Genomic DNA, 23095 nt, shown 5'->3' on the forward strand with positions numbered 1-23095 from the left:
TAGAATGTTTGTTGCCCAGCAACAAATAACTGGGACATGTTGTTGTCTGTTTTCCCACATTTTTTGCATGTGAGAATTTAATAGAGAGAAACTGGAAATTCTATTTAATTTTAAAACTCATAGGGAAGAATACTTTAATTATTCTCTCTGTTTTTGTCCTAATCCTACTGACTAATATTATGCTCTCTGTTTTTCCACTATAAGCTGAAATCCTCACTGGACTGTGCAAGGAAAATTGGCTGGTCCTCCCTTGAAGCCTTTCTGCTCTTTTATCCAACAGGCATTTAGTTTCTTTCTGCCTGTCAGAATTTGTGAAATCTTTCATATGTTTAACAGTACTCTTTTGTTTTATTCACCAATGCACTTTTCCCATTTTAGATTCTTTTGTTGTATTTTTCAAGAGATTGGTTTTCTCATTTACTTATCTTTTATTAAACAAATTGAATATATTTTCATAGGAATAATGACGTTTGTGTTTGAAAGCAAGTTTCTGAAAATTCAGTCAGTTCTGAGAAAGAACAAAGGTCTTCAGCTAAATGTATTTTTGAGAGTTAAAAATGTTACACTTAAGTAGTAAATTTAAAAATAATATTTAAAATATTTTAAAATAATATTTTAGTATAGCAAGAACTCTTGATAGTAGATTAACTCCCTCAAATTAAATTTATAGCAGAGTATTGTTAGCTGTAAGAACACTATTGAACCATAGTAGATTCATTTATCTTATATAATAAAAACTTTGTCCTTTGATTAGAGTGATGGTTTACCTTGATCATCAGTGTGCTTGCATTGAGCTATCTTTAGGAGATTAGTAAAAATTAGTGAGAGCATGTCCAGAAACCATTAGCTAGGAAAAGAAGACCTTTCCTGAATGTGCATATACTATCTTATAGATGGGAGCCTGGATAGACAAAAAAAAAAGAGAGGAAAAATTCAGCTAGCACAGGCATTCTATTCTTCAGTCTGATTCCTGGCCACCATGCCTTCTCACATTGATGGGCTGAAACCTTTGAAACAATGAATTAAGTAATCCTCACCTCTAAGTTTTTATGTCATGCATTGTGACTTAACAATGGACAGTTTAATATGATAGCCCCAGAAATGAATGATTTCATTGCTGTAACTGCATGCTTATGTAGTTTCAAAGCCTTTAGAATTATCTTGCAGGAAGAGTTTACAAATGTTTGGGTATATGATTAGAAAAACTCTCAAATGTTGTAAGTAGAGCTTAATGGATAGTTCTGGAAGGAGCTCAAAAGACCAAATGCTGAGAGAAATGCAGATAGTAAAGACATTGCCATAGGTTTCATAAGGGAAGAAAGGACTGTAGTGGATTGGGTTAGAGTCATTCATACTATACAGTGGCGATACATTAATTAACCTGCAGAGGAAATCTTTTTTTTTTTTTTTTTTTTTGGCCAATCCTGGGCCTTGGACTCAGGGCCTGAGCACTGTCCCTGGCTTCTTCCCGCTCAAGGCTAGCACTCTGCCACTTGAGCCACAGCGCCGCTTCTGGCCGTTTTTTTTTTTCTGTATATGTGGTGCTGGGGAATCGAACCTAGGGCCTCGTGTATCCGAGGCAGGCACTCTTGCCACTAGGCTATATCCCCAGCCCTGCAGAGGAAATCTTAAAGCAACTCAACATTCAGATTGTGACATATATTTTACTTACTACTTTTAGCAAAAATGCACAGAAGAAAAGTTTGAAACATTTACAGTTTTCACAGAAAAGAAATGTATACACCTACACTTTTGTCCATAAAAAAAGCATGGCTGCTAAAGAGATTAGGGAAACTAAAAGGAAGCCAAGTGCTTTGCAATAGAACAAAAGGAAAGATGGCTGAGGACATCTAGGATTCAACAAGACCCTATCTACCACAGGGTCAATGGTGTAAAAACACGAGACACTCTTTTGAAAATGAACTATACAACTTGTGTGTAGGGGGGCTCAACAGGGAAAAACTGGAAAAAAAGCAAGAGAAGAGGTGACACTGTAAAAAATGCAATTATTACCTGACTTGTGTAACCATAACTCCTCTATACATTACTTTTACAATAACAATTTAAAAAAGAAGAGGTAAAGATTAGGAATACTAAAGAGCAAGCACTTATCCTGTCTTTCGATGGTGTCAATGTATAATGTCAACTATTCATAATTATAATTTCAAATGGGACAAAAAAGAAAAACAGTAAGGACTATGCCACTCCTATATTAATGATAGGATGCCATTATCTTATAAAGTTAAAACTGCAATTACTTTAGGGCTTAGCAATTGTACCCTTGGCCATTTATCTTAGGAAATGAAAAACCATGCAAACATCAGATGTTTATAGTAGCTTTATTCATAGTAACAAAATGCTAGAAAGAATCTCATTGTATTTCACAGGAGAATGGTTAAAAAGCTTTGCATATCCATACAGTGTTTTTCTACTCAGAGATAAAAATAATGAATCATTGATACGTGCAGCAATTTGGAGGATTATATTGAGTACAAAAATCCACTTGCCATAAGTTATACACTATTCAATTTTTCAAAAGACAAAAGTGTTTTTTTTTAAGAGCAAAAGAGTTTATTGCCAGCAGAGCTGACAAGGCCAAGTTCCCATAAAGGAGTAAGGAAAATGGCCCCAAAGAGAAAAGTTTATAAAAGAAGTTCTGATTAATGCTTACTAAGGATATTGACTTTTGGGAGGAAGGCAAGAGAGATGTGGGTGTAGGTATAAAAGCACTACAATACTACAAGTAAGCAGGGTTACACAGTCAGTTCAAGGTCAGCAAAAGTTATATGCTAAGACCCTGTCTCCAAAAAAAAAACCAAACAAATTCTGAGGACAAAGCTAATATCATAATATTAATTTTGACTTTGGGAATATGTGGAGGATTTATTAGTAAAATCAAACAAAAACATATATTTTAAAACAAGTGTATGGACTGAGTGCTGATGGCTCATGCCTGTAAGCTTAGCTACTAAGAAGTTGGGATCTGAGAATTTTGGTTTAAAGCCAACCTAGACAGGAAAGTCCACAAGACTCTTATCTCCCATTAACCATAAAAAAAATCTAGAAGTGGAACTGTGGCTCAAATTGCAGAGCACCAGCCTTGAACAATAAAAACTCAGGGACAGTACCTAGTCCCTGAGTTCAAGTCCCAGAACTTGCACAAAAAAGACACTAACCAAAACCAAAAAAGTGGGCTGGGAATATGGCCTAGTGGCAAGAGCGCTTGCCTCCTACACATGAAGCTCTCGGTTTGATTCCCCAGCACCACATATATGGAAAACGGCCAGAAGGGGGTGCTGTGGCTCAAGTGGCAGAGTGCTAGCCTTGAGCGGGAAGAAGCCAGGGATGGTGCTCAGGCCCGCCCAGGACTGGCCAAAAAAGAAAAAAGAAAAAAAAAAAAAAAAAAGCAAAACCAAAAAAGTGTCTAGAATAAAAAAGTCACATATAGTATTATTACAGTGATTTAAAATTAAGTTCAGTTTTTCAGGTATTCATGTTTTTAAATATTTAAGTAAGCTACTTGAAGGAATATTTACACAAAGTACACAGGTTTTTAAAAATATCTACAATAATAAACATTTATTAACTTAAGGAAATATACATTAGTAATGAAGGTTGACTACAGTATTTAGACATAATACAAAATTTAAGATCTAAAACCAAGTACATCATGAATGAACTCTTGAATTTCATGTACTAGAATAGTGCAAGTGAGAGTTCTAAGAGCATAAGAGTTCTTTTAAGGGATACTTCAGAATAGAGTTTAGATATAAAAGAATTAGGTATAGTTTGAGAAGATGTTACTCTAAAATTATATTACCTACATGTATTTCCATCCTTCTTGTCATGTGACAGATAGAGATTTATTAATTAAAAATAGTCACTTCAGATCATGGAGGGTGTGCTGAAGAAGACCACTGGCCTGGTGGGCTTGGCTGTTTGTGACACTCCGCATGACAGGCTAACAATATTGTACACAAAGATTCTTGATGTTCTCGAACTACTCCCTAAAAATGCAGCATACAGAAAATACACAGAACAGATTACCAATGAGAAACTCAATGTGGTTAAAGCTGAACCAGATGTTAAGAAGGTAGAAGACAAACTTGAGGGAGGCCAACTAGAAGAGGTGATTCTTCTGGCTGAAAAGGAACTACGTCTGGCAAAAAAAATGCTAGCGTGGAAACCATGGGAGCCATTAGTGGAAGAGCCTCCTGCCAACCAGTGGAAATGGCCAATATAAGCATTGCCAAAAGTCTTTCATGGGCTAATGGGAAACTAATGTAATTAAATGTTCTGTTATATTAAAAGTGTGTCTATTTTGATTAAGAAAACTGAGACAGGACATACTTAGGAGACTTGTTAGTGATTATGGTACTCGTGTTTTGTGAATTGTACAGTATTCTCTGAGATTATTTCAAAGATGGTGTTTCTTTGAACAGGAAGGGTGTGGTAGGATTGGACAGTTAATTGATACAGTTTCGACAGTTACACTATTCGCAGGCCTAAATTTTTTATTCTGGAAAACCGGCAAAATGGATTTTTTTTATTGTCTAAATGAATTTATTGCTAACTCAAAAGCAACCATGAGTGAAGATGTTCAATTACGAGAAAAGTGTCAAAAATAGTTTGTGATAAAATTTTAAATTGTGGTTAACCTTGTTGGCTTTGATTTTATGTACAAAGCAAAATTAAAATATATAAATACGAAAAAAAATAGTCACTTCATCAGAAGAATCATATTATGTCATTTGCAAAGAAATATATGGACCTGTAGAAAATTGTGTTATGGGAAGTAACACAGGCCCAGGGAGACAAAGGATCCAGGTTTTCTCTCATTTTTGAAGCTAGATCTAATTTATAAATATATTTGAAAGCATATATAGGTCCATATGCATATGTAGACAAACATATTAATTAAAATACAGTAAAGGGAAGGATTCCAATGGTGTAACTCCCATGAATACTAATAAACTGAATACCACCAAGATGAAATTTGAGATGTTGGGGGGAAAGAGTGAAGTCAAGGGGAGAAGGAGTAGAGGAATGATGAAAGGAAGAAAGGGAGAACTCAGACATAATGTTCACTGCATATATGTGAAAATGAATCTAGGAAAATTGAGAGCCTCTGTGGGCTTTAGAGAGGTAGGAGAGAATGATTAAAGAGGTGACATTGATCAAGAGGCATTGTATTCATGAACTGCCATGTTGAATTGAAATCTCTGTACAACTACTTAATGATTAAAATCTAAATACTGTTGATATTTAATATGAACTCTATTCCATTTTTTCTTTTCCCACCCCTTAAAAAATATATCATAGCTTACTATTTCTAAGGTGTGTTTCTGAGCTTTTAATCATTGGATAATTTAATATGGATTTACAGAGTGGTTTCTTCTAAATACTTCTTTCTTGTCAGAAGATAGTAAAAGTATGAATTATATCTCCATTTATTACAAATTTCTATGGTTCATTTAAAAATATATCTAGTAATCAAATTTGTCCTGAAAAATTAAATTGCATAATTTGACATTTTTGTCCCTATTTTTTCAGGTACTTCAGTATTTTCTAATAAATTTTCAGTATTTGCTCATGCACAAAATTTGAAGATTTAAGTTCCAAGGATTCTCAAGAGATTGAAGTTTTGGTAGCTCTAATTAATCATCCATGGTTGTCAGAATGTCCACCCTGTGAAGGACCTTACTTGATAAGAACATAGTTATCAGTTAATGATATTTTTTGCCATTGGTGTGTCAAAGATGCCAAAAATGGGCAGTGACTTAAGTGCCCCATAGCTGCTATCTCTATTTCCTACACTTTGTATCTTCAGAGAAAATATTCATTCCTATAATCATGACTACTCAGGAGTTTGGGACCTGAAGGATAGTGGTTTTAAGTAAGCCCAGAGAAGAAAAATCTACAAGATTTCATCCTCAGTTAACTAGCAAAATGCCAGACAGGAAGAATGGCTCAAGTGATAGAGCTGCAGCTCTAAGAAAGTAAGCCAAGAAAGAGTGTGAGGCCTTCAGTTCAAGTCTCAGTACCATCAAAAAAGGGAAAAAAAGGGAGTAAGCTCAAAGTGATTTTATTTTATGTTGTGTTCAACCATTGTACATGATGACCAGACCTAGAGTAGTTCTATGCTCTAGTGTTTTTACCTCTTTAAATCAGGATATTTCAGTTTGCAGGTCTTAACCTGTGAGTGGGTAAAAATAGCATTACTTTTTAAGACTAGAATAAAAGGTAACAGAAAGTATCAGAAAATATCAAATATGATAAAGGTCAGAAGTGGTTCATGAAACTTTTGTTCAGTGGTATATGTGAATATGAAGTGGATTGTGAATAATTTCATCACAACACAAAATTATGAGACCATATCTAAAATATAAAGAAAGCCTCAAAGGGCTGGGAGTGTGTGTTTCAAACATTAGCAACCCTGCCTACCAAGTTCAAGGTCCCAAGTTTAAACACTAGTACCTGCAAAACCAAAATAAAACAACAAAAATAACAAGAAAATGGAGATAAGAAAGTAATAGAGTGTGGTTATTACATGCATGTATGAAAATATAGCAATAAAAGCCAAAGCTTTGTACAATTAATATTTTCATATGTAAACAAAAGAATGCCTCTGATCTGTGGTTTAAATGCTTTAAAAAACTCACTGTTTAGATCCTAATGCTTTATTGTTATAAAAAGGCCATAATGGCTTTCCTGAACTGGAACCAATCATCTCAGGAAAACATATATGAATAGTGGATCACATCAGTTTTCTTTCTATCTCAAATCCTGGGTAAAGTTACTAGATAAATATATGGTTAGTGATATTCATTATTCTGGCTTTAGTTATCCCAGCTTTATTATCCTTGGCTTTAGTTATTGATGTATTAAACTATTCAAACTAAGTCCCATACTAAATTTGCACAATATCACATTATCTAGGAAATTGGCATGGTCACTAGTTTACAATTGGTTTCTTATTTTTCCTTTTATGTGATTAATAGAATTCAATATTTTACTATGGAACTTTAAATATTTATTTATTTTGAGAATTCTGTTACCTCTTGAAACTATTCTGATGCCCCCTTCCCAAAGCTTTTTTCTTTTTTTACAATTGATAGTTATTTCTAATAAATTATATCTGCTCCAGTTAAATTAAAGAGTAATCAAACACATGCTTTCAGATCTATATCCTCTGGAACATCCACAAGTAAACCAATGGTAGGCATTTGGGGGATAGAATGCTTTGTATTCTACTCTTTTTTTATTCAAATTATCTTGTCATCCTAATTATGTGATTTGATAATTATCAAAATATTTCCTAGTTCTAAACTATATTCATTACAAATTCTTATTTGTGCCAGAGAGTCATTCTATTTTTTACACACTTTATTAGCATCAGTAAGCTGTTAAAGGGCATTTCATTTTGATATATTTTGGGTATTATTGTTCATTTCTAAATTCAGGGTATTATGTATAACTGATGTTATATTTAAATTAACAACACCTACATGAAAATAGTTTTATAGAATGATAGTTTCTAAATTTTTATACAACATTTTGCTCATTTGTCTTTCAAAAAATAAATGGCTAGAGTGCCTGCCTCTAGCCTAGTGGCTAGAGTGCCTGCCTCGTATTCATGAGGCCCTGGGTTAAATTCCCCAGCACCACATATACAGAAAATGGCCAGAAGTGGCGCTGTGGCTCAAGTGGCAGAGTGCTAGCCTTGAGCAAGAAGAAGCCAGGGACAGTGCTCAGGCCCTGAGTTCAAGCCCCAGGACTGGCCAAAAAAAAAAAAAAAAATTCTTGAGAACAAACTTAACCAAATAAATATTATCCTACAAAGAGCACTGAAGTTTTCAATATCCTTCATAAAAAATAAATTTCCTTTCAGTTCTCTACTAATAATATACTATCCATTTGGGAAACAAGAGAACTGAAAATAAAAATGTTAACTGGTGTTCTTTCAGCATTGATTTATTTATGACAACTTTGTTTTTGAAAAAATACATATATGAATATTTTTATGTATGCACATGTGGTTGATAACTTATAAATTAATTGCATTTATTTTATTAAATTTACCAAAAATCCAAAAGTAATATTCAAAATATTTATCACTATACCAATGAACACAAGTGGTTTAAGTATGATTTATAAATTACTTTAAATTTCTTATTCAATGAAAATGCCCTTTGCTTGTTTATAAGCTCTTTCAGAGTAATTATTTATATCTTTCCCCCAGCATTGATTCGTCACATAATCAAAACAGTTATTACCATACAAATGCATGAGTAATGGGCTTAATTTGTAAAAAAAAAATTAGTTTAAAAGTAATTTGAACTTTGGAGAAAGAAAAGAAGTGCATATGTTATGATTGTTCATACTCTTAATAAATTACTACAAATGTAGCCTGTACTTATTTTCTGTATTTTTTTCTTAGAATTGCTACAACACATAAGCACAAACTAGGTGGCTTAAATAATACAAATGTGTTTCATCATGAATTTGGAAAACTAGAAGTGTGAAATCAAGTTGTCCACAGGACTATATACCTTGAAGGCTATATGACAGATTTTTGTTCTTACTTTTTTTTTGTTCTTACTTTTTGTGTCTAAATCTTTATCTCAAATTGTCTCCTTTCTAATTTTATTTGTTTATTATTAACATATATTTATTTTACAGAATATAAATATTTTCTTATGATATACATACATATATAGATTTTCCCTTATAAGGATACTTTTCATGGCATTAGGCATATCATGACAATTGAGGATGATGTCCCTATCTCAAGATTTTTAGTTATATGTTCAAATAAACTTCAACTAATCAAAGTGACATGCATAGGTTCATATCATTTAGCAGGTCAAATTTCAACCCACTGTATCTCCCCAGTGTGACTGCATTTACTCAGTTAACCCAAATCTCACAGGAATGAACTAAAAGACAGTTTTCAATATTTCACTCTGTTAGCATCAATATCAGTTCTTTTATATGTAAAAACATAAAATTCCCATAACAACTATAAGAGGCATGAATACATCTGACAAATATGTCAGTGAAAGAACTGTGACTGGTACATTGTTAATTTACTTGGTTAAACTTGCACATTTAAAAGGAGACAGAAACTGGGTGCTGGTGTCTCATGCCTGTAATTCTAGCTACTCAGAAATCCGACTGAGATCTGAGGATCACAGTTCAAAACCAGTCCCTACAGGAAAGTCTGAGACTCTTATGTCCAATTAACCATCAAAAATCCGGCAGTGGAGCTGTGGCTCAAGGTGGTACAGCGCTATCATTGAATAAAAGAGCTCAGGCACAGCACCCAGGGCCTGAGATAAAGCCCCACTACTGAAAAAAAAAAGGAGATAGATGAGATACAAGTAAATTTAGTGCTTTTAGAGTACTACAGGCAGATCACATAATATAATAAAGGAAGCCATCCTGATCTGCATGTCACTTGATACCATTCCAAGAAAAATACACAGGAATTCAATACGACAGGCAAAACGTCGTTTGGTGACAAGTCTATCTATGTTGTAACAAGTAATAGCCCCCCCCCGCCTCCCGTATGGGTCCTGCGACTTGAATTCAGGGCCTGGGCACTATCCCTGATTTGATGAAGTATAGCACTCTATTACTAGGACCATAGAGTCACTTCCGGCTTTTTTCTGAGTAGTTTTTTGGAGTCTCATGGACTTTCCTACTCAAGCTGGCTTTCAACTGAAATCCTCAGATTTCAGCCGCCTGAGTAGTTAGAATTTCAGGCTTGAGCCACTAGCACATGGCTTTCACATTCCTTTTTATTGATGAATAACATTCTATTGTGTATGTGTAATACATAGTTGTTAACCATTCATCAATTGACGGAAACAGGTTATTTCCACTTCTTTGCTATTACCCATAGTGCCAGAAGTGTGGGAGTAACAAGTGTTTTCTAAACATGCTGATACTCAGTAGTTGAATTATTGTGACACGAAGTAATTGTACTTTTAAGAATTTTGAGAAATTTCTATACTGGTTTTCATAATAGCTATACTGATTTGCATTTCCACCCATAGCTCATGAGAGTTCATGAGAGTTCTCTGTTCTCCAATATTTGTCATTTTTGGCCTTCTGGCAGTAATTATTTTAACAGGAGACATATGATATTTCCTTGTGGTTTGAAATGGTATTTGCCTAATGATATTGCATATATTTTCATATATCTTTAGTCATTTTTATATTTTCTTTTGAAACATGTCTACTCAGGTCTTGTGTCAGTTTTTAACTTTCATTATTTGCATCTTATACTGGATCATTGTTTGGGGGTGGTGTGGGTCCTTGAGCTTCAACTCAGTGCCTAAGACCAGTCCTGGAGCTTTTTTGCTCAAGGCTAGCTCTCTACCACTTAACCCACAACTCCACTTCCAGCATTTTGGGGGTACTTAACTGGAGATAAGAATCTCATGGACTTTCCTGCCCAGGCTGGCTCTGAATGCTACTCGTCAGATCTCAGCCTCCTGAGTAACCAGGATTATAGGTGTGAGCTATGGAGCCTGGCAACTAAATTGTGACAAAGAATATACAACTACAAAATGAGGTAAAAGCACTATCTTCAATAAATGGTGCTTGAGAGAATGGAATATTTTATGTAGAAAGAAAATGTACCCTTGTTTCTTGACAATTACAATTTCAACATAAAATAGATTATACATTATATAATATATATGTTCATATATATATATGTTCTTAAACTACAAAATTAGAAGAAGAAAGTTTAGAGGTTTTGCTTTAAGATACTGATCTGGCCAGGGTATTTTTTTTAAATATGACTTCAAAAGCATAGGTAAGAAAAGCAAAAATTCACAACTAGGATTCCATCCAGCTAAAAAGTTTCTGTGCAGCAAAAGTCACAATCAACAGAGTTCAGAGGCAGCTCCACAGCATAGGAAAAAATATTTGCAATTTATAACAGTCACCATTTGCTACCTAGAATTAACAAGGAATTCAAAATGTAAATAACATCTTGTGCTTTTTAAAATCATGTTACAAGCTAGCATTTATACTGAATTTGCCTATTCAGTCTTCACAGTGAGCATATTCTGACTGAAAATCCTGACACATTTGACTTGACAGAGGGAGAGCCAGCCTGAGATAAATATATAGGCTATTGGTTAATGATGCACAAATAAGAGATTGGCCTACTATATTTTTATTTATTTTCATGATGATCACCAAAGTTTATTGATTCTTCAATGTTAGGTTTTACAAAGACTCACTGGCATTGCTAATTTTCAATTGCATTTCTCAGTGTTATTTGGTGAACTACTTAAAAATCAATTTGTTTTTTCAGCTATTTAGCCCTCATTCTGTAAGTGTTGGTATAAATCATTGTATTATACTCACTGTAGCACTTTATTACTTTTTTTATTGTGAGAGTGATATACAGAGGGGTTACAGTTTCATATGCAAGGCAGTGAGTACATTTTTTTACCAAACTTGTTACCTCCTCCCTCATTTTTGTCCCACCTTCCCTCCCCTATTCCTCCAGGGAGTTCTACAGTTGTTGCACAACATATTTTCTTGTAAGTATTGCTGTTGCATTGGTTTGCCTTTGACCTTTGTCTTATTCCCCTTCCCTTCCCTAGTTCAGATAAACGTATATGCAATATCCAGGGTACCAAAATCAAATACAGTAACAGCAGGGGAAAACCATTGGGAAGAAAATCAAAAGAAAAAGGCATAATTTTACATCATATGTTGAAAATAACAACAAAAATGATAAACCACTTACTTCTGTAACTTGGAGTTCATTTTGCTTAGCATCATCTTCTGTGATCATATGTACATAGCTATTGTGCTATTTTGATAATCTTCTAGGACTATCCTAGACATATACTAATTTTTACCAATGAGGGAACTTTTATTGTAGAAGATATTCTAAGTTCTCATTATGTTATGCTGGACTTGCTAGATTTAATACTTATTTTTTTTTTTTTTTTGCCAGTCCTGGGCCTTGGACTCAGGGCCTGAGCACTGTCTCTGGCTTCTTTTTGCTCAAGGCTAGCACTCTGCCACTTGAGCCACAGCGCCACTTCTGGCCGTTTTCCTTATATGTGGTGCTGGGGAATTGAACCCAGGGCCTCGTGTATACGAGGCAAGCGCTCTTGCCACTAGGTTATATCCCCAGCCCCTAGATTTAATACTTTTAAAAGGTGACTTAATCTAATGTTACACACATGGAAATTATTCTGTTTAGTCAGAAAGTATGTACACAGTAAAACACTAATGACATGAACATCAACATTGTCAACAATAAGTACACAAAGTACTCAAAAATATTGCCTTTTGCTTCTTGATTGTACCACCTCATTTTCACGTAGACTTATCTGTTCAGTTTTGTCCTTTGCACTAAGAAAGGCTGCTCATCAAGCTTTTATGAATTTCCACTATGTTAATATACAATGGTGTATTCATGGACCAACTCAAATTAATTAAATTTCAAAATCAGTATATATTTTCATCCTTAGGTCTGTTGAATCAAGTAATATTTGAAAGGCTACTGCATTTGAAAGGCTAGATGTATTGATGTAAATGTCATATTGCTGAAACTTAATATGAATTTTCTTACATGGATTATAGTACCCAATTTTTCAGTCACTTGAATATAAAAATACAGAAAAGAAGAGCCATGCGTTGCTTAACAATAGTGATATATTCTAAGAATGTGTCATTAGATAAGTTTTGCAGTAAAAATACCAGAGTGTACGTAAACTAAAATGGATGTGACTCCACTAGACAATATAATCTTATGAGGTCACCTTGCACATGTATATTCCATGTTTGACTTAAATGTCATTAATGTTGTACATGAATGAATGTGTTGTGTGAACTTTACATACAACTTCATCTATATGGTTTGTCTGGAAAATAATAATGCTGGTAAACAGTAATTTTTGGAGTATCTCTAAGAATGATACATACTATCCAAATAATTATTTCAGTGCATTCTCATTGAATTTTCTCAGCAGAAGTAGGGTTATAGAGCATATTTTATGGATCAGGAAAGTAAAAACAGAGAAATTGGTATCAGACATCTATTAGGAGGTGGACTAAAGATTGGAATCCAAGATGTCTGAATTAGGTTTGTATTTGTATCTACATTAAACAGTTATCCATAGTTAGCCAAATTAATACAACTTTCTTATTGCCTATTAAAACTTTGGAAGATATGTTTTGTTATTTGTTTTTACTTCTTCTTGTCTTGAAAGGAATTGATGGTTTTAAGACATTATATATTGAAGAATCTCAAGGAATTCTAAAGGACTCTGCACCTGGATGAAAATGGAATCCGGTATAATACAAGTATCCTGAACCAAATGTGTGTGACTAAAGTTGTATCTTTCAAAAAGCACAATTTACATTTGGGAAAATTTTGTTGATGCTAAAACATGACTTACATATCATGTAACCCAAATATATATATATATTTTTTTGGCCAGTCCTGGGCCTTGGACTCAGGGCCTGAGCACTGTCCCTGGCTTCTTCCTGCTCAAGGCTAGCACTCTGCCACTTGAGCCACAGCGCCGCTTCTGGCCATTTTCTGTATATGTGGTGCTGGGGAATCGAACCTAGGACCTCGTGTATCCGAGGCAAGCACTCTTGCCACTAGGCTATATCCCCAGCCCCCCAAATATATTTTTAAAGTCTTGATTTTCTAAACACTAAGAAAGAAGAAAAAGCCTTTATTAAAAAGATTCATACAATTTTGTTGAGGGAAATCTTTTAAATTATTGTTTCATAACAGTGCTAGAGCCTTTTTTATGATAATCCTTCAGGGAAATGTAGTTGCTTGCATTTATGATGTAAATTATATATACATATATTCAGTTATAATCTAGTAAATTATCTTGGTGATTATTAGTTTTCATCACTTAGTATCTTTTGAAAATCATACCTTAAAAGTTAAATTCCAAAGTTTTTACTAAACCCAAAGAACTCAAACAAATTAATAATGAGCTTAAACCTTTATGGACCAGTTGAGTGCTGGCACTGAATTTCATTCTGATCTTCCTTTTCAGGTTGTAGAAAATCTCCAGAGGTTTTTTTTTTTTAGTGGCTGGACTTGAATCAACAGTGCCTCCTTTCATTTACTGATTCCAAACTCCTTCAATCTTTATACCATGCTACCTTTAATGTTTGCCCTTTCATTCAGGAAACACTCATGCACATTATTTGCTTCACCCATTGTCCCCCTTTGTGAACAAGCAAAAGTTATACAATTCACTTCATTAATCGAGCAACATTTTGAAAATAGACTAAAGAGTATGTCTTATTTCTTTACAGATATCTAAGAGAGTCATTCTTAAATGAAAATTTATGCTTTGATATTTTACATTTAGGTGTTTGGAATAACAAAATCACTAGGAAATAAGATAATGTAGATTATATTCCTTGCTGGATTTCACTGATTAGATGCATCTGAATTGAAAATCACAACTAAGTAGCTGACTAGCAGTGTTTATAGGACATAGGTTCACTGTTCCAGACTGAGCCTCTTTCCTAAGCTGAAGAAATGGCTAAAGATGATCATGTACTTTATTTCTTTCTAGATTTGATTCATGTAAAGAGCCATGCATTATAAATTATTCTTCATACTGGAGTTACTTTGTACATGTTTATAATCTTAAAATTAATATGATTATAGTATAATAATTTCAAATATGAATTAATGTCATGTTATTAGAGTATTTAAGGGAACTTCTATTACCACATAACAATAAAAATGAAAAATATTAAATAGTGAATTTAGGGGCTCTTGAATATTATGTTCTGAGATTTTCTTGTTTTTCAGTAGTTCCATTTTTAATTTTCAAAGAATTTCCTTTGTTTATTTTATCCTTACGTTTATTATTCAGCTCTGAACTCAAAGGTCAAAATAGCAGAAATTGAAGAAAAAGAAAGAAAATCACAGTGTTCTTATAACTCAGCATGTGTCTATGTTCGTTGCAGTCTGTGTCTATGGAAAGCTGTTGATTTCCAGCAAGATGACACCCTGGAGCTAGTCTCAATGTGAAAGCCAGATTTACTTGTTTTACCTCTAACTTGTTTTATCTTTTGAAAGCAATGGAATGAGAACTTTAAAGTGTTTACTCTTTTCTTTTTAGAAGAAATCTGCAATTAAGATGGGCTAAAATGTTACTTGTTTTTCCAAAATGCACATACTCACTGGGTTACTTTTTTAATTTCCTTTTCTTTACCCAAGTGCATAATTTAAGTAGTGGCTACAACATCTGTTGGATATTAGTGTTCTACTGCTTTTAGTGTTCAGTAATAGTAGAATGTGCTTTAGTATAGAAGCTGAGAAAAGTGGTAGCATTCTAGAACATTTGGGGAAACAAATATAATAAAAACTTCTTTTAGTAGTTTCGTTCATTTTCAATGATTTCAAGTAATTTGATTTCTGTCATCCAAGATTTATTTCCTAAAGTAGCCAAAGTGAAAGTGAACAGGCATTTGTTAGCCAATTTTGCAGGTAGATAATGTGTTATAAATATATATTTTAGTTTAGTCAGATTAACTTCATCTATTACTTTTTCTTTCACTATACACAATACTCCCATATTGTTCAATAGCTTTCAGTGAATTTTCTTATTGTATCTTCATACCTAGACACCATATACTTAAATGAGCTTTTTCCTCCATCATTCTCTTTCCTTCTCCTGTTTCACCACTATCTTTCAAACACTCCCACAGTTAAACACACACACACACACACACACACACACACATATGGGTACACACAAATACAGAACTCATAATTTCACTTATCTGCTCATTGTCTTTTTTTTTTTTTTGCCAATGCTAGGGATTGAACTCTGCCTGGGGACTGCTCCTGAGCCTCTTTGTGCTCAAGGCTAACACTCTTGAGCCACAGTGCCACCTCCAGCTACTTGTGAGTAGTTTATTTGAGATAATAGTCTCACAGACTTTTCTTTTAGGATGGCTTTGAATCACAATCTTCAGATCTCAGCCTTCTTAGCAGCTAGGATTAGAGGCATGAGCCATGGGCTCCTGACTTCCTTTTTCCTCTTTTTCACAATCTTCTTTCCCACTTTACCCAGCTGCCATTAGTCTGTCTACTCCCCTCATTATTTTAAATCTCCAATCACACACACACACACACACACACATGCATGCGTATGTGTATATGTGCATATATGTGTATGTATATATGTGCATGTGTATCTATCTATCTATCTACCTACCTACCTATGATTGGAGATTAAAATAGTGAGAATAGACAGATTAAGGGCAGTAGGATAAAGTGGGAAAGAAGATTGCGGCAAAAGAGGAGAATGAGCAGGTGTATGAAAATGATGTACAGGCCATTAAGAAGACATTGACAGATTCCCTTCAATAATAATACAGAACAGTATGTATAATCATATGCAAATTAATTAATTTGAAATGTACAACATGTACAAAATTTAACTTAAACTGTTTCAACAATCAAATATAAGAATAAAAGCTACAAAAGTCTAAGAAGAAAGCCATAGTGGTTTTAGACAAATTACTCGTAGATTTGTAGAATAGAAAAAAGCACTTTGAGAAGCTGAGGCAAGAGGATAATGTATTCAAAGCCTTCTTGGGCTACAGAACAAGATATTTCTTCAAGAAAACCCACAGAAGTGAAAAGTTCAATTTATGCAAAAATATGAGCAGGAAAATTAAAAGCTAATCTACTGATTTGAAGAAAATACTTGCTAAATCATGCAGCCAATTATATATATGTACATATATATATGTACAAATGAGTAAGAAGCATATAAAAAGATGCTCAATGGCTGAGAATGTGGCCTAGTGGCAGAGTGCTTGCCTAGCATGCATGAAGCTCTGTGTTCAATTCTTCTGTACCACATCCATAGACTAATAAACAAATCATGGCATGGTTATTCACTCACATTAAATAGGGACAACGAATCAATACCTGCTACAAGGTGGAGAGAACTCAAAAATAATATTTGTAATGAAATAAGATTGACATAAAAGATCACCTGTTGCATACTTTCCTTTACATGAAATATCCAGAATAGGTACATATATAGAGACAGAAAACATATTGGCGGTTTCCAGAGAGTAGGAAAAAGGATGGAACTCATAAGGGTTTAAAACTAGATAGATGGTGATTGCTAGCATTATGAAAGTAATAGTACCATGAAATATTACAATTTAAATAGTTAATATGTCATATGATTTTTATCAGAGTTAATAAAAATACCCAAGTTAAAATCACCATAATGTTACTTGGAACAGAAATTGGTAGCTTCAGTTCAATAAAGCAGACTTGCAAATACTTTCTAAGGAGATTTTTTTTGTCTCATTCACTAGACTTATCTGAATGAGGTAGACTGTCTTCCATTCTAATCCTAATTAGAATCTCTGTTAGGATATGATCCACTCTTTGCCTCATTTCTCTATTCTCCAAGTTGTATTTCTGATGAATATTTCCCAATAATTAGTTCTGAAAGAACTCTGATTAAAACAGAAACACTCTAATAAACATACTATCTCTCTTTCATGATATGAAAATTGAAACTTAAAGGGGCCTAGCAGTTTGCTCAAGATCACAGATCTATTAAGGGAAGAAGTTAAGATATTCATTTGTAAAACTGGATCATTGAGTTATTTTTCATATTGCTTCTCAGTATGAAAACAGAAAAAAATCATAATATTTTCCCCTAAAATTACATAAAATCTATTACTTAAAATCAAAATCTAATGTTTTCACAAAAGAGATCATATTAACTGGGTTAAATGACTCTAACATCTCTGGTACTCCATATCAGAAATACTCTTAAGTTTTTCTACAACCACATAAAGAATTTCAATTCACGGAATGTCGCTGTTAGGATACTATCTTCCCAAATTACATGGAACAGAACAATTCTGTGTGAATCACCATAATGTTTTGGTGGTATTATCAATGTTTTCTTGTTATATTATGCAATCATTCAGTTCAAACTTTGGAAGAAGTTTCTTTCAAATTTTGATTTCATCTACCTGCAAGTAGATGGTATTTTCTTCTGGAGCCTGATTATTGGGTCTTTGTAATCTCCAAATACTTTAAGCTCAAAATACATTTTGCCATATGGAGATTAAATAAGAGGACTGTGTTATATCCAATCCTGGCTTACTCTCCTTTGAATTTGCTAAAGGATTATTCTATTTTTCTTGTGTTTTATAGTATTGTGATACCTTTACAAATGCACATCCAAGCCAATAAATATAATAGTTCATAATATTTCAAAGCTTTACATTGGTAGAGTATAATCACTTTGGGGCATGATCTTCATTTATTTTTAGGTTATTTCATGACAATACGTCCTCATTAAGGGAGGCGGGATCAAGTTATGTGCATATTTGTGGGGAAAACTATTGACTGATTATATATTATATTAACTTCTGAAAATATACTTTTACTATAGCTTTTTAGCAATATGCTGTACTGTTCATGCTCAAAAGGTATTGCTTATATTACTTATGTGCATCACTGATGTGTTCAATTAACTTCAGCATTATCAGAATGCCAAGCATATACATGTTGATTCACCTGTGTAGATTATTATTCAGCGATGTCATCAAACTTAATTTCTTAATTTTATTTCACAGACCAATTTTTAAAAATGCAATGGATAAGATGCTAATAAAAGTAGCAATATGTTCCTTTTCAAGTAGCTAACATTACCATCATAACTTCATCATTTTGATTCTCTATATCTTTTTGAAAGGTTTTTTTTTGTATTTTTCTTTAGCAGTTTAGAAGATTACTGAAAATGTATTTCTTATAAAGATGAATGATAGTTGCTTTTTATCATATTATGAAGTTAAATGTGGTATGTCAGTCATGCTGATTCAAAGTGAGACAAGCTTTTAAGACCCACAAGAAACAACACTGAAGAAAATCACTATTTGAAAATCAGTTATAATATACAATCAGGCATAATATACACTTTTCCTTGTATGATTTGAGCAACTGCACAATCACAGTTACATTTGTATCTCTGGTTCTGTCATTATCTATGCTGAGTTTTTGTAAAGTACATATTTTATAAAAGTTTAATAACTTAATATATTCATGTTTGGATATATATGCATATATAGTTACAAATACACAGATACATATACACAAACATATTCTTAGGCTTAACAAAAACAAAAAACCTAATTTTTAAAAATATGTAAAGAATAGAAAATTTAACAGCAAAACGGGAAATTACTAAAAAGATCCACCAACTCCACTTTTAGATATCTACCCAACATAATGGAGCATGCTAGTAGACATTGTGTATTTATTCATCACAACAGCATTCCCAATAGCTACAAGAAGAAATATTTCAAGTTTATACAAAAATGAAAGGATAAAGTGCAATATAGGGCAGGGAATATGGCCTAGTTGTAGAGTGCTTGCCTCATATACATGAATCCCTGGGTTTGATTCCTCAACACCACATATACAGAAAAAGCCGGAAGTGGCGCTGTGGCTCAAGTGATAGAATGCTAGCCATAAGCAAAAAGAAGCCAAGGACAGTGCTCAGGCCCTGAGTTCAAACCCCAGGACTGGCAAAAAAATGCAATATATCTATAATGGAATATTATTCAACTGTAAAATAACAGAATACTAATGCATCCTAAATTAATGATGGATTTTAAACTTTTTATGTGAGTAAAATGATCCATATACAAAGAGACAAATATTATACAATTCTATTTATATAAAATATTGGGAATAAAGGAGGTGCTCAAGAATCATTGATTAATGGTTGAAAACTCTGAGGTGGAGAAATTATTTTGGAAAAAGAATTTGTGAACATTTAATACTGTGAATATGAGTAATACTGTTGATTTACATATTAAATGAATAAAATAAAAATATACTTCTATCATTTTTGTAAAAAAAAACTCTATTATTTAGTTCAGTAATTCGCAGACTATTTCCATCAAGATTAATTTGGTCTTGCCCCTTTACATATCTCAGTGTTCTGAAAGACCTAACTTTCTAACTAGTTATGTTTATTAATAACAGTGACTCACATATTTTTATTAAGATTTGAGGTTGTGCAACAGATTTTCTATAGAGGATAGAAGAGCTGTGTATTTTTTTTTAGTTTCTATAATTCCTTTGGAAACATTTCACCTTTCTATTTACCTGTGTTACCATGTGATGGAGAAATGGATTATTGATTTACACTTGAATCTTTAAATAAAGCACTTATTTCTTTCTAGAGCTCCAAAATATAAGAAAGTAACTAATGCAATAGAAAGAGCACATAACTAGAGTCATTCAAGCCCAATCACAAGCAATGTGGATTTACTGTATAAATTAAATATAATATCCTATGTGACTTATTATGTAAAATACAATTATATGCTGCATTATACACATAAAGTTATTTATAAAGGCTAAATATATGTGTGTGCCAAGATGTAAGAAAAAGTAATCAATAAAACATCAAAAGGTTATTTAATATCTGATATTAAGTAATGTATTATCTGAGAGGAAAGTAGGGTGAATATTGTTAAAATACTTTATGTACGAATGGTAAAATGTCACAATGAAGCTTGTTGAGATTGGTTTTGGAAAGGGGAAGAGGGATGAACTGGAGTGATGAAGGGGGTGAATGGGCATGCAAACATGAATCCCCTCTGGAAAAATAAATTGAGGCTAATGAAAAGGTAGGTAGAAAAAGTATACATGTATGTTTACATGTTCTATTTTTGAAACATTTGGATTTTACAGTTAAAGCCAATTTGTAATTGCTTTGCTTTATGTGAAATAGTTTATGTTATAGTCATCTATCAATCTATATTCATCTAAGAAAAAAGTTTAATACCTGATATCAAATAAGAAATCTCAAATATGAAGAATTATCCCCAGCTTCAGAGACTGACATTGGATTGGAAAAGACCTTTTTTTTTTTTTAATAAAGTAACTGAATTAAAACCTACCCTCCACTTAATCTTGCTTCATTTTCCCACTCAATAATATTGCTCCCATAAAGTTACCATAATAAACTTTAGGAAATGAATATCATTTTCAGTTTCTACTCTCTATCATGCAATAAATGCTTTAGTCTTAAAATTATTAATGATATTCAGCTGAATATTTAAAATTCTAATTTTGTTATTTGTAGTTATATATCATTCATAGCATTAGGACAAGATCCTAAATCCTACAACCATAGTATGCATTCGAACTTAGCTCCATATCTAATATGTGATTATCTTGAAATGTTTTAAACTTATAGGTCTCAATTTTGTTAGCTTTAAGGTAGAAATTATTTTTAAAACCTTAATCTCAAACCAGGCTTTTTAGGATAAAATCAAGAAATATTTTATATTGCTCAGAACAATATCTAACATATAACTTGAATACAAGGAATTATTAAAATAACAAGATGTGAGTAAACAAAATTAGCAAATGATGTATGGAATTATCAGGTTAAAAGGAGTAATATTGTCTAACCTGAATACTTGTCATTGAACTGAGTAGCACTTAATAAGTTCAGTAAACATTCTAGGAGACAGGATTGGATTACTTACAAAAATGAGGCCAAGGCTGGATATGTGGCTTAGAGGTAGAGTGGTTGCCTAGCATGCATGAAGCCCTGGGTTCAATTCCTCAGCACCACATAAATTGAAAAAAAAACAGAAGTGGTGCTGTGGCTCAAGAGATAGAGTGCTAGCCTTGAGCAAAAAAGAAGCCAAAGACAGTGCTCAGACCCTGAGTCTAAGCCCCAGGACTGGCAAAAAGAAAAAAAAAAAACAGAAAAATGAAGCCAATAAGCTCATAACTGTACATATATATGTGTGTACTACAATATATGCTATAAAAACTTTGCCATGTATACTATATAATGTATGTTTTATATAATATAGTAATATACACATTATTTATACATGCATACACATAAACACAAATGCACATAGGGACAGTACTGCAGCTCTAACTTGGCTTGTGGCTCAAGACTGGTGCTCTACCACTTAAGCCATTCCTCTAGACTTTCTTTTCACTAGTTAATTGGAGATGGAATAGTGCAGGTTTTTGCTGGGGCAGGCTTTGAACTGAGATACTATATACCTCATCTTCCTGAGGAGCTAGGATTACAGTTATGAACCACAAATGATTAGTCCTGGATGTATTTTAGAAAAGATTCGTGGAACCTACAGAGACTAGGGTTTTTATAGGAATTCCACAGTGTGAAATAAAATGCACTAGGCTTTGCCTGTCCATATCTCATAAATATGATTAATCATAACTATGCTACATTGTGTATCATTACCTTAATTGCTAGTGAATACTATGGTTCAAATTAAATCTTAAGTCAATGAGAACTCATCATAATAATTTGGTTTATATTGCTTGAGACTTTAAAAGTTGATTTCTCTAAGACTAGTATATTATGTTCATTGGTATGCTTGTCTGTATATTTGGTAATACAAAATTCACTTGTGTGGAAGTGTACTAATTTCTGGAACAGAATCCACTTATATTTAAATTTCAGAATCAACCCACCAATTTTACATTTAACTTTGGAAGATCAAAAAGAATGTATCACCATAGTTATATTAGTAGAAAGAAAACCAAACTGGTTATTTTCTATGTACTTATCAATGCTTCATTTTTGTATGTAACTTTTACATATGAAACACCTAGCAACATTTCACTTCATTATGTTAAACAGAGTAAGCCAGGTTCAGAATGATAAAGTTTGTATGTTTTCTCTTATATATGGATGCTAGACATAAATATATATGCACACAGATATATGTATATATAGAGAGGACATGTTTATAATTGTAGTACTGTTTGAAAGCATCAGATAGAGGAAAAGAGGAAAAAATAAGGAATAATATAGAAGTGTATTGGATGTATGTCTGAAGATGCAATAGTAAAATTCATTGAAAGTTCTTGAATAACAGGTAGGTGAAGGATAAGTAAATAGAGAATAATAATCTGACTATACTACAATATGTCAACAAAAATAAATTAAAAAACATACGAATAGGGAAAAAATGATCAAATTATATCTTTTTGTAGGTGAAAGGATTT

At 33.0% G+C, this 23095-nt stretch overlaps 1 protein-coding gene across 1 annotated transcript; it reads left to right on the forward strand.

The window, feature by feature from the left end:
* Window positions 1–3890: 3890 nt before the first annotated feature.
* On the forward strand, window positions 3891–4697 carry LOC125343564 (NADH dehydrogenase [ubiquinone] 1 alpha subcomplex subunit 5-like). Its single transcript, XM_048336057.1, has one exon. It carries the CDS (start codon window positions 3893–3895, stop codon window positions 4241–4243), a length of 351 nt encoding a protein of 116 aa, XP_048192014.1. The 5' UTR covers window positions 3891–3892; the 3' UTR covers window positions 4244–4697.
* Window positions 4698–23095: the final 18398 nt, after the last annotated feature.

Source organism: Perognathus longimembris, chromosome 28, assembly GCF_023159225.1.
Source record: "Perognathus longimembris pacificus isolate PPM17 chromosome 28, ASM2315922v1, whole genome shotgun sequence".
In the NCBI taxonomy this organism is placed as follows: domain Eukaryota; kingdom Metazoa; phylum Chordata; class Mammalia; order Rodentia; family Heteromyidae; genus Perognathus; species Perognathus longimembris.

Excerpts from the sequence above, each read along its gene's own strand:
- LOC125343564 (XM_048336057.1), top strand. The coding sequence starts at position 3,893 with ATGGAGGGTGTGCTGAAGAAGACCACTGGCCTGGTGGGCTTGGCTGTT.